The sequence below is a fragment of the Sapajus apella genome, unplaced genomic scaffold, assembly GCF_009761245.1.
Source record: "Sapajus apella isolate SASKATOON/1434 unplaced genomic scaffold, GSC_monkey_1.0 scaffold94, whole genome shotgun sequence".
NCBI classification, from domain to species: domain Eukaryota; kingdom Metazoa; phylum Chordata; class Mammalia; order Primates; family Cebidae; genus Sapajus; species Sapajus apella.
In genome coordinates this window covers 4,996,988-5,012,649 of record NW_022437034.1, presented here as the reverse complement: position 1 = coordinate 5,012,649, position 15,662 = coordinate 4,996,988, and the positions used below count along the sequence as shown (strand labels likewise).

Here is a 15,662-nt window from a genome sequence, read left to right as displayed (position 1 = left end):
CAAAAAAAAAAAAAAAAAAAAAAAAAAAAAAAAAGACTGCATTTTTTAAAAAGACTGGAAGATTGCTAGGAGTGCGAGTGGTTTTCCCATACCCCTTCTCTGTTTTCCATATTGCTTGTATACTAGCTGAAGTCCTTTTATAATATGCAACAGGTAAATAACAATTAATATTGTGGCTGCATCAAAGGGGCAAGAAATGAAAAGGAGAGGACAAAGCAGGATGTTCGGAGTTCAGCCTTTCCAGGCTCTCCTGAAAGTCAAGGTTTTGATCACTGTTAGGAGGGAGGCCTGTGGAGTTCTCATACGGTCTTGAGGTTTCACCATCATGGATTCTTTTGATCTGTCTTCCCTTCCCAGCTCTGCCTTCCTCAATTCCTATGGCTTAAGTGTCCACAGGGTGATTTCTTTTTCACTGTTCAGAAGCTTTCTGCAAGATGTTCAAAATACTGGCTTTGGTTTGAGCAGCTAGTCTATCTTGTGCTCTTGATTTGGGGGACTTAGCTTCTATTTCCATTTCTTTGAAAGTGGATGCCAGTGACCCAGGGTCTGTGGAAGAGTAAGAGCCACTTGGGAGGATGAGACCGAAGGGACCACAAACTCACATCCTGAGAGTGTAGGACAACTCATGCCTTCTGCTAATACCAGGCCAGAATGGCCATCCTGTCTTTGAAAAAAAAAAAAAAAAAAAAGAAAAAGGAAAGGTTATAGTTATTTCCCTAAGTACTATATGAATTATTTTGTTTAGTTATGGGAAAGAGGTTTGAACTCTTTCCTAGCTTAGCATTTTAAATAAACACAGAGTTTTTAAAGTAAAAGTGAGATACGATTCTTGAGAACCCATCTGGCCTTTAGCCAGGCACGGTGGTGTGCACCTGTAGTCCTGTCTACTCAGGAGGCTGCAGTGGAAGATCCCTTGAACCCAGGAAGTTGAGGCTGAAGTGAGCTGTGATCATGCCACTGTACTTTAACCTAGGCAATAGAGCAATATCTTATCTCTAAAAAAAAAAAAAAAAAAATCTCACATTTAGACAATGTGGTAGTGTGCTGGTTCGGAGGGAGCCCAGCTACGCATGGCTAAGGGCAAATCCCTGAGAGAATGGAGAGGGAAATTGAAAAATGTTCACTACCTGAGAAACAGTCTTTGGAAAAGCGTTATCTCAGGTTCTCATGCAAGACAATTTGGGAAAAAGAGAGCCAGGAGAAAGCTGAGAACTTACTCCCCATTAGTCAAAAATCTGCTTCAGGTCAAGATCCTGCAATGGCCTTTGACAACATGCCCCTGAAAAATCACTAGAACCAAGACTGGGCTTGGTGAGTGAGTGCCTGTGCAGAGTTCTTGCTGCTATGATTCAGTGCAAGTTAGAAACCTGTGCTCTTCTGTAGCCTGGGGAAAAACCAAAGTCAGAAAACCCAGCTCAACTCAGCAAACTTTCCTTGCCTGTATGCTAACTATAAGGCATGCTGCTAGGTACTGTGGAAATTCCAAAGATATATAAGATAGGAACCTTCTCTGAAAGCGGTAACACTTTAGTTGGGTAACGGGATAAGGAAGTACACACACACCTACCTTTATTATATATATATATGAATATAAGGAAATTCCCTCTTTTTGAGGGATAATTTTAGAAATAAAATATCATATTTGAGTATATTTAAAAGGGCAATTTAAGGCCGGGCATAGTGCCTCACGCTTATAATCCTAGCACTTTGGGAGGCCAAGGTGGGTGGATCACCTGAGGTCAAGGGTTCAAGACCAGCCTTGCCAACATGGCGAAACCCTGGCTCTATTAAAAATACAAAAAGTTAGCTGGGCGTGGTTGTTGGGTGCCGGTAATCTCAGCTACTCAGGAGGCTGAGGCAGGAGAATTGCTTGAATCTGGGAGGCAGAGGTTGCAGTGAGCCGAGATCGTGCCGCTGCACTCCAGCCTGGGCAACAAAACAAGACTTGGTCAAAAATAAATAAATAGGCTGGGCCCAGTGGCTCATGCCTGTAATCCCAGCACTTTGGGAGGCTGAGGTGGGTGGATTGCCTGAGCTCAGGAGTTTGAGACCAGCCTGGGCAACACAGTGAAACTGCGTCTCTACTAAAATACAAAAGGTTAGCCAGGCATGGTAGCATCCGCCTGTAGTCCCAGCTACTCGGGAGGTTGAGGCAGGAGAATTGCAAGAACCCGGGAAGCAGAGGTTGCAGTGAGTGGAGATCGCACCACTGCACTCCAGCCTGGGTGACAGCAAGACTCTATCTCAAAAATAAAAATAAAAAATACATACATACATACATACATGCATACATAAAAGGCCAATGTAAAAGAGACCTATGTTTAGATTTTTCTTTTCCTTTAGCTTTAATATTTGTAGCCTCTTTCTTTTGTTTATAATACATCCCTGAAAATGTTTTCTAAAGAATGCTGGGCCCTTGAGGGCAGGAACAGTTTATCAGTTCTGTCCACTGTGCCTGAAACAGCCCTCAGTGTTTGCTGGGCATTGTCCAATGAATGTGCAAAAGCTGAACAACAGACAGACATGTTCCGGGGGAACTTACCCCCAGTGAGCTAATTATGAAATTCATAATTACTCTTCACCTTTTAGACGCAGTCTTCTGGGATATATCTTTAGTGTTCCACGTGGTCTTCATCCTGATGTGTCTGTTTTACATCTGAACATAAAGTTTGTGAGCATCTAGTTGAGGCTGAGGAATCACTGCTTTCAACATTCCCTGTGGCTTACATCCCTGCCATTTTATGATCACTATAGTAATCACTGGCACTCCTGTGTTTCCATTTCCCACAAATTGCAAAGTGCAATAAAAAATTCAAATATTTTAAACAAGTGTGGCTATACCGACAAAGGAGGCCAACATTTAACTGTAGGTGATTTTCAAAAGCTCAGCATCTTGTTCTAAAAAGCAGTTTAGGGGTGCAGCAAAGTCAGAAGTCAAATTTTATTAAAGCTGGACAGCCTATGGTAGCTTTTGCTTTTTCCCTGGTGGCTGCTCCCTTGAACTTCAGGCAGTTCTGGTAATGAGAGAAAATAAATAACATTACAGGGTGAGCTAATCCTATGAACCCAGATCTGTAAATTTGTAGCAAAATGTTACTTACCCTCACAGACTTGTGACAATCTCCTTAGGAGGCTTTTTCCGAACAAGGCTGAGACATCTCTAGAAGATACTAAATCTGTGTCTACCAACCTGACCACAAAAGAGTTCTTCCCTCCTGGGGTCTGGAGGGTGTGAGTGCTGTTGGTCCACGTCTGTTTAACCCTCTGGTGCTGGTCTCTGGGTCTCCCTCCGCTCTTTTCTCCCTGATGCAGAGCCCACGCTGGTGCGCTAACCTGCAACGTCTCTGTGCTTCTCTTCTTACCTCCTCTTTCCCCTTCTCTTTCCCTTTTGCTGTGGTGTGTCCAGAAAAGGAAGTCGAGTTCCAGCGTGCACCTAATGGTGAGCCTTGCCTGCCCACCCATTGCCCACTCCATGCTGCCTGCGCCCGCCTGCCAGCCACGCAAACCTGTTCTGCCATGTGCGTGTGCCTCACTCATCCTCACTGCATGTCTGTGCTGTGTGGGCAGGTGTGGCCTGTCCTGCCAGGCGGGGGCCATTACCCAAGGTCACCCAGTGGCCTAAAAAGTGGGTATTGGAAGGGGTGGTACGGCACCCCCTGCTGTGGAGCTTCAACAGCCCCCAGCAGCCCAGTGTAGGACGTGAATCTGGTAGGGACTTGGGGCCAGGTGGCAAGTAAGGGAGAGACCCTCACTCACTGTTGCTCAGAAGGAGAGGCCCTGCTTCCCAGGCATGAGCAGCTGCTTCTTACAGACTGGCAGCTGTAGGGCAACTGTGTGGTGGGCAGAGGGGCTGGTTGCAGGCTCCCACCTGTGAGTCTCGATCTCCTGGCTCTGCCCCCGTGCAAATCCCATTCTCCAGCTGTGCCCAGTGTTTTATCCTGCCCACCTAGCCCTCAGGAAGACAGCTAACTCATCTTTCTCACGGGACACAGGGCACCAAGGGGAACACAGCAGCCTGAGTCATTACAAAACCATTAAAACCAGAGGTGGGGCCACTTGGGTGACATCCCAGCTCTCTGCAGGTTTCATGGGCACCCTGGAGTCTTTGCCCCCTGTGAGGGTCTTAGCCTCAGCTGGGATTTACAGGTAGGGCAGCTCTCTCTAACCAGCCCCAAACAGGTCAGCATCAGTCACTGAGCTAGGTGGGCTTTCCTTCCTCCTGCTGGGAATGGGAGACAGCAGAGCTCCTGTGAGTTTAGACCCACCGTCTCGCTACTCCTGGGACTCCTCTTCTCTAGCCTACCACGGTCTGTGGAGTCTTGTTCGGTGGAGTCACTTGGTGCCTGGCTTGAGGTTCCAAGACTGGGTTTGGGGATGTCTGAGCCATTGACAGCAAGCTGGCGGTGGATGGCTTCAGGTCTGGTCCAAGAGGCCTCCAGGCAAGAAGTAGGACAGTCAGAATGCTTTCTGTGTATGTCTTAGGAGAGAAGACACACATTCTTTTTGTCGATGTATCAGCTGTGCCCTGTGCAGGGACAGCAGCCACGCATTTGTCTCACTGCCTGTTGAAGAACTTGCAGGCATCAGGTTGCGCCTCAATGGCCCCCATCCCCACTGGACCTCAGTGAGATTGAGTATGCTGGCTAGGGAACTATCAGAGGCAGAGAACGTCACATGGATATGGCTCCCTGCCCTGGAGATCGGCCTCCTTCCTTCCTTCCATCCTCCCTCTGCCCCTCCCTTGTTGTGCCCTCTGTGTAATGTTTTTGTTTGTTTGTTTTTGTTTCTTTGAGATGGAGTCTTGCTCTGTCACCCAGACTGGAGTGCAGTGGCACAATCTGGGCTCACTGCAACCTCTGCCTCCTGGGTTCAAGCAATTCTCCTGTCTCAGCCTCCCAAGTAGCTGGGATTACAGGCACCTGCCACCATGCCCAGCTAATTTTTGTATTTTTAGCAAAGATGGGATTTCACCATGTTGGCCAGGGTGATCTTGAACTCCTCACCTCAGGTGATCCACCCACCTTGGCCTGCGAAAGTGTTGGGATTACAGACGTGAGCCACTGCACCTGGCTAACACCATGTAGTTTTGAAAGGCAAGGATATATCCCTGGTGGTCATGGTGTTATTGGGAACGTTGGCCTGTGCATGGCCTACTCTGTCCTGGGTGTTGGATTCTGGGTCTACAGCCACAGCCCTGCTGGGTTTCACCTGCCCCTCCTCGGAACACTGTCCTTACTTCTAGCCGACCAGCTCTAAGATTTGTCAGGCAGAAAGGTGAACAGCCCAGCCCTGAATCTGCTCCCTGGGGTCAGTGAATGCATTTTGTGTCTGAAATGGACTTCCACCCCCATCCCCTGGACACCATCTCTTAGGCCAGGTGTACTTTCTTTTCTCCTTCATCTTTGTTTCAGGCTTCAAGCTGGTGTTGTAAGAAGGACATACAGGTGCTGAGTTGAAAGGGCAGCAGGAGGCTGCCCACAGATAGGGGACCAGAGTTTCTGAATTTTGTTCTTTCTTATAAACTACCCCCCACCTTTCCCCTGTACAGTAGGAGGAAGATCTCGAACTTCTTTGGGTCAGATGCGGATTGTGCAATGACATGGCACCTGGCGTAAGCAGAGATTTCTGGAGAGATGCTTTAAAACAAGTCTTTGGGCTGGTCCCACCTTGAAGGTGCCCCCAGAGCCAGGTCTCTGGGCCCCACAAATACTTCCTTCCTCTGATCATCTCTCTAGCCATCGCTCCCATCTGCACAGCGTTATGGAGGCTGCCTCAGGCCTAGCTCCCCCAGGCCAGGCCAGGGGGCAAGGGAGGTCTGGGAGTTGAACGTGAGTGGCTTTGGGGACTCTGGAGAAACTAAACCATCTGTTTTCTTGTCTCAGCCACAGAGCAACAACAAAAACAGTCTCGTAAGCCCAGCCCAAGAGCCCGCGCCCTTGCAGACGGCCATGGTACCTCCTGTCTACGGCTTCTCCGCCTCTGCCCCCAGCTGCCTCCTGCCCCTTCCCTCTTTCTCCTCTTGTGCCCCCTCCCTGGCCTCCTGGGCCTGTTCCTTTCTTGGTCCCCGTAGAGCAGGCCGCTTTGTGTGCTGCCCTGCAGTCCCCTTCCCCTTCATTGTCCTGCCTGGCCGTGCTCCATCCCGCATGGCAGAACTGCTGCTTCTGCTCCTTTCGCTGGTGGGGGGAAGAGTGATCAGGGCTCTCTGCTGAACCTCCCAGGCCTGGGCCGGGACCCCCAATGGGTCTTCTCTGGGGGCTGGGAAGGTGAGTTGCTTAGGAAAGGAGAGGGTAGGAGCTTTCTTGAAACCTGAACATCAGTTCATGGAGGCCTCATTGTAAAACCTGCCTCCTCCTCTCCTTTGCAAAGCCAGGAACAGGAAAGAGGGCTGGGGTCCCCACCTCTGGATATTGCTGAGGTCCCTGGGCTCCTGGAGCACCTCGTGCTGGCTGAGTTCTCTCTGGGCTCCTCCAGGGGTTCTTTGTGCTCTTGGAGCTCCCTCTGCTAGTGGTGGCTAACTAGAGAGTCAGCAGGGGGTGACTGGGAAAGACAGAGGGGTGATGGTGCCTGCTACTCCCCTCTTTCCTGCAGACCCTTGTGCCTCCTGATGTGGTGGTGGGGCCAGGAACTAGGGAAGGCAGAGGGCGGGCACAGTGAACAGCTCTCTGGGCTCAGCTTGCTGAGGGGGCCTCGTGTCCTGGCTCTTTCTGGGAGACCTCCTCATTCTTCTCCCCATGTTCCTGCCTTGCACACTCCTCATGATGAACACTGAGCTGTGCCCTCAGTCCCACAGCTCCTCCGGTGTACCTGCCCCATGGGATCCCTATGTGAAAAGAGCCCTCAGAACCGACAGGAATCAGGGACAGAGGCCCTTGTCCTCTCCTGGCACCCACCTGCACCTGCCAGGCCTCTTTCTTACTAGCCAGTGCTGCTGCCAAAATCCAAGGCTTTCCAAGCTGCCCAGAACCCCAGCTAAGCCAGGACATTTTGTCTTCTGGAGATGGCTGGTGGGCAGGCCTCAGTGGTCATTATAGGGTCTGTAGGGGTCATGGGGTACAGGTGGGGCTCCTCAGGGAAGAGCCATAGTCTGTCCCCAAGTTGGAAGGGTAATTTTCATCTTCTCTCACAGGAGCCACAAACCACTGTGGTACACAACGCTGCAGATGGGATCAAGGTGAGTGGCTCCCGAGCCTGTCTCCTGCTCCAGGTCAGCAGGAGACAGGTGAGCTGGGTCCCAGGGGTCTACATACTGCACCCTAAAGCTGAGGTGTTTGCAGAGGCTTGGCTGAAGGTAGCCTGTGCCCATAGTTGCTCCTGAGGAAGGGCATTATACCTTTCGGAGCCCAGGATCTGCAGGCAGACAGACCTGGTCTGAATCCTGGCCCTACACATTAGTATCCTTTGTCTGCAAATTGGGGATGATGATAATAGAATTTTCATCCATATGTTGTGAAGTTTAAATGAGAGTAAATGTTCACCAAAAAGAAACCAAAACAGGGAAGAGCAGCACTAGACCCTGGAGCCTTCTCCATGGCCTGGTCCCTTTGTACTCTTGGTGTTTTCACCAGCATTCCTAAAAATCTCTTGAGCCCAGACACCATCCATGGCTCTGGTTTGCAGAGGTGACAAGACAAATTCCCTGTTTAACGGTAGGTGCAAGGGGAGGCAGATAAAAAACCAGTAAGCAAATAGATAAGATAGGCCTGGTATTATGGCTCACACCTATAATCCTCAGACTTTGGGAGACCAAGTTGGGTGGATCGCCTGAGCTTAGGAGTTCAGACCACCCTGGACAACATGGTGAAACCCCTTCTCTACTAAAATACAAAAAATCAGCCAGGTTGGTGGCACGTGCCTATAGTCCCAGCTACTTGGGAAGCTGAGGCACAATAATTGCTTGAGCCCGGGAGGCGAAGTTTGCAGTGAGCTAAGATTACACCACTGCACTCCAGCTTGGGTGAGACTTCATCTCAATAATAATAAGATAAAATCTAATGGCAATAGGTAATCTGAAGAAAATGGCACAAAGTAAAGAGAAGGCCAGGTGCAGTGACTTATGTCTGTAATCCCAGCACTTCGGGAGGCTGAGGCAGGCAGATCACTTGAGGTCAGGAGTTCAAGACCAGCTGGGCCAACATGGCGAAACCCTTTCTCTACTAAAGATACAATTTAGTTGGGGATGATGGCTCATGCCTGTAATCCCAGCTTGGGAGGCTGAGGCAGGAGAATCACTTGAACCTGGGAGGTGGAGGTTGCAGTGAGCTGAGATCATGCCGCTGTTCTCCTGCCTGGGTGACAGAGCAAGACTCTGTCTAAGAAATGAAAAACAGAAAAACCCCACCAAAGTAAAGAGAGAACAGGGCCTTGAATTAAGTATTCGGGAGAGGGCTTCTTTCAGGGGGTGATATCTGAGCTAAAACCTGAATGGTGGGTGGGAAGGAGGCAGCTAGGCCAGCTCCGGGGCCGAGTGCCCTAGGCAGAAGGAACTGAAGCTGTGGTGTGGCCTATGTAATCAAGCAGAGGGAAGAGCTTGAGTGAGTCGGGGAGAACCGTAGGAGAGTGATGAGGTTGAAGGCCCTTGTAGGAGTTTGCATTTTCTTTCAACAGTAAGGAGAAGCTATTGGGAGTTCTTAGCAGGAGTAATAGAGTCTAACTGACACTTTAGAACATCAGTCTGGCCACATCATGATCAAGAACTCTAGGGAGGGCTGGATGCGGTGGCTCATGCCTGTAATCCCTGCTCTTTGGGAGGCTTAGGCAGGTGGATCACCTGAGATCAGGAGTTCGAGACCATCCTGACCAAGATGATGAAACACCATCTCTACTAAAAATACAAAAATTAGCTGGGCATGGTGGCGTGCGCCTGTAATCCCAGCTACTCAGGAGGCTGAGGCAGGAGAATCGCTTGAACCTGGGAGGCAGAGGTTGCAGTGAGCCAAGATCATGCCACCGCACTCTAGCCTGAGCAAAACTCCGTCTCAAAAAAAAAAAAAAAAAAAGAACCCTGGGGAGGAGGCAAGCATGAAAGTTAGACTGTGAAGCTGTTACATGGTTCAGGTGTGAGATGCTGGTGGCCTGGACTCAGGTTGTAGCTGTGCATTGCAAGTAAAGAGGTAAGACATGGATTTACTTTGGAGGCAGAACCCAAAGATTTTATTTTAGATTAGGTGATCTGAATATAAAGGGAAAAGAGAAAGAAGGATTGAGGATGATTCCAGGTTTTAACCTGAGTAACTGGGTAGATAGTGCCATTTACCGAGTTGGGCAAGACTAAAGAGAGGATTTGGGAAGAGTCAGATAGCCAGGGTGGAAGCAGAATCTTCCATTATTCTTCCTTGCACCTCTGTAGGTAGGAGCACAAACTCTGCTTTTGTTCTGCTTTGCTCCTCTTGCTTCCAAGGGATGGAGCATATAGAAACATGTTCTTTTTGGCCTACAGGGCTCCACAGAGAGCTGCAACACCACCACAGAAGATGAGGACCTCAAAGGTAGGTGCTGGCCCTTGGAGGGGGAAGGACTCCAGCAGTGACCCAGGTACCTGGGCTCCAATGGGGCATCTGCCTTTTCTGCCTCCAGAACTGGGAATGGTGGCTCCTGTACCCCTAGGAGAGGGCGTGGTATAAAAACTACTTTCCAGGAGCCAAGATATGAGGCCCCTGTCTGGTGTTGCTGAGCTGGGCAAGAGGCTTCTTTTCTTTGACCCCCAAGTCTAAAATAGCTAAGCTAGAGATTCTCCAGGGGCCAGGGCTCAGAAAACTGTTCCTGTTGCTGATAATGATGTGCCATCCCAGAACGGGTATCCCAAGTCCCTGCCAAATAAGCGCACAAGTGTCATGAGCCATAAATAGAGTGACCAGTCGTTCTGGTTTTCCCGGACCCAGAACTTTTGGTTTTAAGACCGTGATGGGCCAGGAGTGCTGGCTCACACCTGTCCAGAACTTTGGGAGGGCTGGGCAAGAGGATTACTTGAGGCCAGTAGTTTGAGACCAGCCTGGCAACATAGCAAGACCGTGTCTGTATTTAAAAAAAAATTTTTAAGAACAAATAAATAGGCAGGGCATGGTAGCTCACACCTGTAATCCCAGCACCTTGGGAGGCCAAGGCAGGCAGATCACTTGAGGTCAGGAGTTTGAAACCAGCCTGGCCAACATGGTGAAACCCCATCTCTACTAAAAAAAAAAAATTAGCCAGGCCCTGGTGGCAGGGGCCTGTAATCTCAGCTACTAGGGAGGCTGAGGCATGAGAATGGCTTGAACCCAAGAGGTAGAGGTTGCGATGAGCCGAGATTGCACTAGTGCACTTGGTGACAGAATAAGACTGTCTCAAAAAAAAAAAAAAAAAAAAAAAAATATATATATATATAAATGTAAAATCCAGATAGTCATGGGAACACTGAGATGAGTTGGTCACTCTAGTCCTAAGATCTTAGCCTGAATGATGGTGTTGGAATGAATCTGACAACTGTGAGGCCACACTTGGTCATGTCCTCATGACCCCGTAAGGACCACCAGCCTAAGCTTGGGCCTGGCTAGAGTGCTGGGGGCGGGGTGGAAGGGCATAGCAAGCCAGACCCCTGGGAATCTCTGTCCTGCTCTTTGGTTGGACATCCTGGAATCGCTCCCTTTGCCTGAATTTAGTAAGTGACCTTGGGCCAGGCCATCAGAAAAAAACAGAGGAACACTATGGGACAGAGCTGGGAGAGCATGCCCGGGGTGGCAAGGGAACACCAACCCTTTTGGAACCAAAAAAAGAGAAAACAGAAAGCTACGAGGAAGTGAACCATAGTAGCTCCAGGGCCCTGTGAGAGAGGTCAGATCGGTTCGATTCCGGCGCTGCTGGGCACTCTGGACCCTGTGGCCTGGCTCCCTGGAACATCTTCCCTGGGAGCAGGGGTCCTTGGACAGGCTGTTGTAAGGCTCGTCTGGAAGCCACAGTCCAGATATGGGCACCTGCTTGGTGCCATCAGCTGGGAGGCCTCTCTGGCAGAGGTGGCGGCGTGGGATGTGGTCCAGTGTCCACAGCAGCCCGACGTGAGGCGTCCCCTTGCCCCGGCTCTGCATCGCCACGGGCTCGGGTCCTGTCCGGCTTGCTCGCTCACCTGCCTTGTTCTGTTTGTTTTGGCTGCTCTGCCTTGCCCTGCCCTGCCCTGCCCTGGCTGGCTAGCTGCCCCGCTCCGCACTGGGAATGGCAGCTCGGTGCCTGAAGGACGGAGCTCCCGGGACAGAACAGCCCCCTCTACAGGCATGCAGCCCCAGCCTTCTCTCTGCTCCTCAGCCAGTAAGTGTGAGGGAGGCATATTCTGGCTTCCGTCTCCCTGGCTCGTCCTGAAGCCCCTAAGGGACCCCCACCAGAGCTGTCAGCCCAGCCCAGCTTCCCATGCTAGTAAGCTCCGGGAGCACAGTGTCTGCTAGGGGTGGGGGGACGATTAGAGGTGCTGTTGAGACCATGCCAGGGCCCCTGAGTCTGGGGCCCAAAGAAGGAAGAGTGGGTGGAAGAACATGGCCTGGGGGTTGGGGGTGTAGAAGCCCCTGGGATATGCCATGGACTTTGCCTCAGCGAGCCAGGAAGAAGGGCAGAGTCAGAAGTCAGGTCTGTGGGGTGAGAGTGGGGTGATGGGGGAAATCGTGCCAACAAGGAACTGTGTTGGGGATGTAGTGCTTCCTGAGGCTCAGCATAACATATTAAGAACATAGGGTCAGAGGCAAGACAGATCTGAGTTTAAATCCCAGCTACACTGCCTTCAAGAGTGTGAAGTTTAACTTCCCAGAGCTGCAGGTTCCTTAACTGTAATGTGGAAATAAAATGGCACGCACTTCAGAGCCTTGTTAGAAAACAGACGAGGCAGTAGGAAGTCTTGATACGGTGCCTCGATGGGTCATCAGTAGCTCATCCTCATATTTCTAGTTATACCTGTGCTGGAGGATGCCTTTGTCTGCTGCCTTTCCTCCCACCATCTATCCTTGTAGAGTTTCTAAGCACAACCCTCTTCACCCGTGGGGCCCCAGTCAGGTCGTCTAGATGGGTCTAGGGGGGTTGGAGAGGGTGTGTGTGTTGTGGGTGCACACCTGCCTGCTACTTTAGGAAGCTGATTGAACTCCTTGCTTCCCCTAACCTACTGCTTGCTCACCTAGAGCTGAGGCCTAGCAGGGCTGATGGCTGTGGGGCCCTTCCTGGATGCGCCTTTGGCTGTGCTGCCCTGTCCCTGCTGTGCTGCTTGGCTGTGCTGGCCCAGCTGGGCTGTGGTGGTGGTGGTCTAACGCTTGCAGTTGTCTTGCAGCCTTTTGCTCCTATAGGAAAGACTTGTGGCCTGGGCCAGCCCAGGGCTCAGGTTAGGATGAGCCCAAGCTCAATCTGAGCCCTCTCTTACCCTGGCAGCAGTCCCTGCTGCTAGTGGTATTCCCTGTTAGAGAAGCCCTTGCTGGCAGGACCTGTATTGGCTTGGGATGGGGTGGGGAGGAGGGTTCTGGTGGGCACCATCTCTGCCTGCCTGTCAGCTTGAGCCCTTTCTGATTTTCCTGAGGAACACATCCTGGCATGAGAGCTGGTGTGAAATGTACAGCTTTCCCAAGCCTTGAGAGGTAAATGGAGCAGCCTCTCAGGTAGACGCTTGTCACAAGTCTTTACAATTCCGAGATCGTTCCTCCCAGAAAAGCCCTATGGAGTTGATGAGCAGTGGGAAGCATCCATCCTAGGGCTCTGCTGGTCCTTCGGCACCCCAGCCGTAGCTGGGTTCTGCTGTCAGGCTGCCTGTCGCCCAGGGCTGGGTCCTGGCCATTGAATGAGGGCTAAGAGTAGGGGTGGTGATTGAGACCTGACTGAGCCCCTTTAGGTGAAAGAAGTAAATTGAGGGTAGAAGCAGCCTTATTGGGAGATGCTTGTGAGAGAGGCTGCTCATACAGGGGAGGGCCTCACAGCATTCAGGATGTACCAGTCTCCTCACCTGTTAAAGGCAAGTGTGTTTTCCACAACCTGGTTGTTGATGGAGAGGGAGGCAAAGGCCAAAGATCTGTAACTAATGGCTGGGCTTCAGGAGGTGGTAGTTATTGTCTCTGCAGACTGCAGAGAGGGAGGTAGAAGGGAAGGTGGGCTCACTCTTCCTGCCAAGGGCCCTAGAGACCGAGAAGAGGGATGTCTTTGTCACAGCGATCACAGGGACTCCCTGGGGACTGGGGAAGGCTCTCTGTCACTTGGGAGGTTCCCCAGTAAGTAAATTGATAGATTTTCCTCCCCGACAGTGCGAAAACAGGAGATCATTAAGATCACAGAACAGCTGATTGAAGCCATCAACAATGGGGACTTTGACGCCTACACGTAAGTAGACACCCATCTAAGTCATCTCCCAATGCCTTCCCTGCCTCCAGACAACTGTTAGGACCCTGAGGAAAGGGAAGTTGGACTTTGGGCAAAGTATCTGAATTAAGCTTTCCTAAGTTGGGAACTCTTCCAGGTAGATTCCCTGAGCTCACCCATGGTGTCCTGGCAGTGGGCCCAAAGCACAGGGCTGAGTGACTCAATAGGCAGACCTGGAAGATCTTCGCTGACTTGTCTGGCATGGCCACTGCTAGCCTGCTGCTACTGGATAGACACCACTGATGGGGAAGGAAGACAAGTCACTCCATAGAAGCCTGACAGGCTGCCTTTTTTTCTCCCCCCTGCAGGAAGATTTGTGATCCAGGCCTCACTTCCTTTGAGCCTGAGGCCCTTGGTAACCTCGTGGAGGGGATGGATTTCCATAAGTTTTACTTTGAGAATCGTGAGTGGGTTCGTGCTGCTGATATACTCCTGCCTGCCCCTTCACCCCTTTGCTTCTGTCTCCTGCTCACCTTCTCATCCCAGTTGCCCACTTTTCCCTTATTTGACCTTCATGCTGCTCTACTCTATATGCTTGCCTCCTTGTGCCCCGATGGTCATAAACAGGCACCTTTGAGGGCACTGCTCCTGATCCCCAAGTGCCCATTCATTCTGCAGCTGCTTCGTGGCAATGCCAGTCACCACAATCAAGTTCACTTATTTCTTTAAGCCTCACCTCTTTCCAAGAAGGACTGGAAACCCTTTGAGATTAGGTTGAGATGATCTTAGCACGTAAGAACTAAGCTCTGTGTCTGCAGGTTTCACGGTAGAGGAAATTAAAATCAGGATAAGAATGTGCAAACCAGGGCACCGTTGGTGATTTGTGAGATCAGAAGTTGTGGCTAGAATCTTCCTGACTATGGAGGAAGGCAGGCGTCCTGTATGGGGGGTGGTGTACATTCTGGACAGTTCGTGGAAGATAAGGGGATAAGAAGCTGAATCATCACGCCCTCCCATCTTCCTCTCTACTCTATGAGACCCTCCCCCTCCTTATTTTTATCTCTTCCCATTTTATGGGGGGCCTTCCCTATCCTGCCCTGAGTTGTAGTTAGTCACTAACTTCTCTGCTGACTCCCACCTTATCACATCTCAGCTGCCTATGTAAGCTCTCAGCTATCTAAGTAATTCTATTAGCCAGAAGTAATTCCAGAGTTTATATTAGTTCTAGGAAGGTGGCATGTAGCCCCTGTCTGACGTTTGAATTGAACTAAAATGTGAATCTCAATAAAAGCAACAATTTTCACAGCATATGCTAATAATGGCAATCCACCTTCTTTTGCATTTTCCCCAGAGAACCTGGGAATATCCTGAGCTTGGTGCTTTGGTGATTCTATTTCAGCTTTGGTGCCTTTAAAAAAAATTACAAATCAATTTTGAATGGTTTAAGTTCATGATTTTGCTCTGCAGCCCTAGCTAGGGGCAAGCTGAGCCTTATGAAATCTAAACTCAGCCTAACAGAATAGAAAATCTATAGACTTTAGTTAGAGTCACATAGTCCTGAGTTCAGGTGTGTCATTTGAGCAAATTATTCCTTGAACCTATTTCCTTATCTTATAATGAAGAAAATATTATCCACCAAGAAATACAGTTTGGGCATGTAAAACCCCCGGCACAATGCCTGATTAAAAGAGCAGCTGCTACTATCATTGTTACCCACTTTCTGTTCCTTTTGGGTAAGGGAGACTAATGTAATGTGGTATCTTGGCCTCTGGAGGGTGTTGGGGGGACTTGGTGCTGGGGAGATGGTAAGACTTGGAAGTACAGGCTGGGAGTAAAATGCAGGTGCCCAGGCCTGATGTCCTCTTACCTACCCCACCCTGCCCTGCAGTCCTGTCCAAGAACAGCAAGCCCATCCATACCACCATCCTAAACCCACATGTCCACGTGATTGGGGAGGACGCAGCATGCATCGCCTACATCCGCCTCACCCAGTACATCGACGGGCAGGGTCGGCCTCGTACCAGCCAGTCAGAAGAGACCCGGGTCTGGCACCGTCGGGATGGCAAGTGGCTCAATGTCCACTATCACTGCTCAGGGGCCCCTGCCGCACCGCTGCAGTGAGCTCAGCCACAGGTGCACTTGGTTGATGGGGGAGAGGGGCTGGGAGGGCCTGGGACAGACAAGTGGGGTCAGAGGAAGAAGAGAAGGCTGGGAGGTGGCCTGGGAGAGGAGACTTACGAAATCTAAACTCAGCCTAACAGAATAGAAAATCTATAGGCTTTAGTTAGAGTCACATGGCCCTGAGTTCAGGTGTGTGATCCCAGAGGACTGGCAAAACCTGGGCAGAATGGTTTCAATAAGTTACGCTTGGAAAT

At 50.4% G+C, this 15,662-nt stretch overlaps 1 protein-coding gene across 50 annotated transcripts in view; it reads left to right on the top strand.

The window, feature by feature from the left end:
• Positions 1 to 15,662, top strand: part of CAMK2G (calcium/calmodulin dependent protein kinase II gamma) — a 62,049-nt gene that overhangs the window by 44,048 nt on the left and 2,339 nt on the right. For 6 of the 50 annotated variants that reach the window (XM_032256465.1, XM_032256436.1, XM_032256430.1 and 3 more), the window contains 7 exons: positions 3,407 to 3,439; positions 5,883 to 5,951; positions 7,127 to 7,171; positions 9,437 to 9,485; positions 11,161 to 11,274; positions 13,233 to 13,308; positions 13,656 to 14,990. In XM_032256465.1, coding sequence (XP_032112356.1) covers positions 3,407 to 3,439; positions 5,883 to 5,951; positions 7,127 to 7,171; positions 9,437 to 9,485; positions 11,161 to 11,274; positions 13,233 to 13,308; positions 13,656 to 14,016 — 747 coding nt within the window. In that variant the 3' untranslated portion in view covers positions 14,017 to 14,990. Of the gene's footprint in view, positions 1 to 3,406; positions 3,440 to 5,882; positions 5,952 to 7,126; positions 7,172 to 9,436; positions 9,486 to 11,160; positions 11,275 to 13,232; positions 13,309 to 13,655; positions 14,991 to 15,175; positions 15,421 to 15,662 lie in introns of those variants that run through there. The other 44 variants (XM_032256434.1, XM_032256478.1, XM_032256444.1 and 41 more) reach the window with 22 other exon arrangements.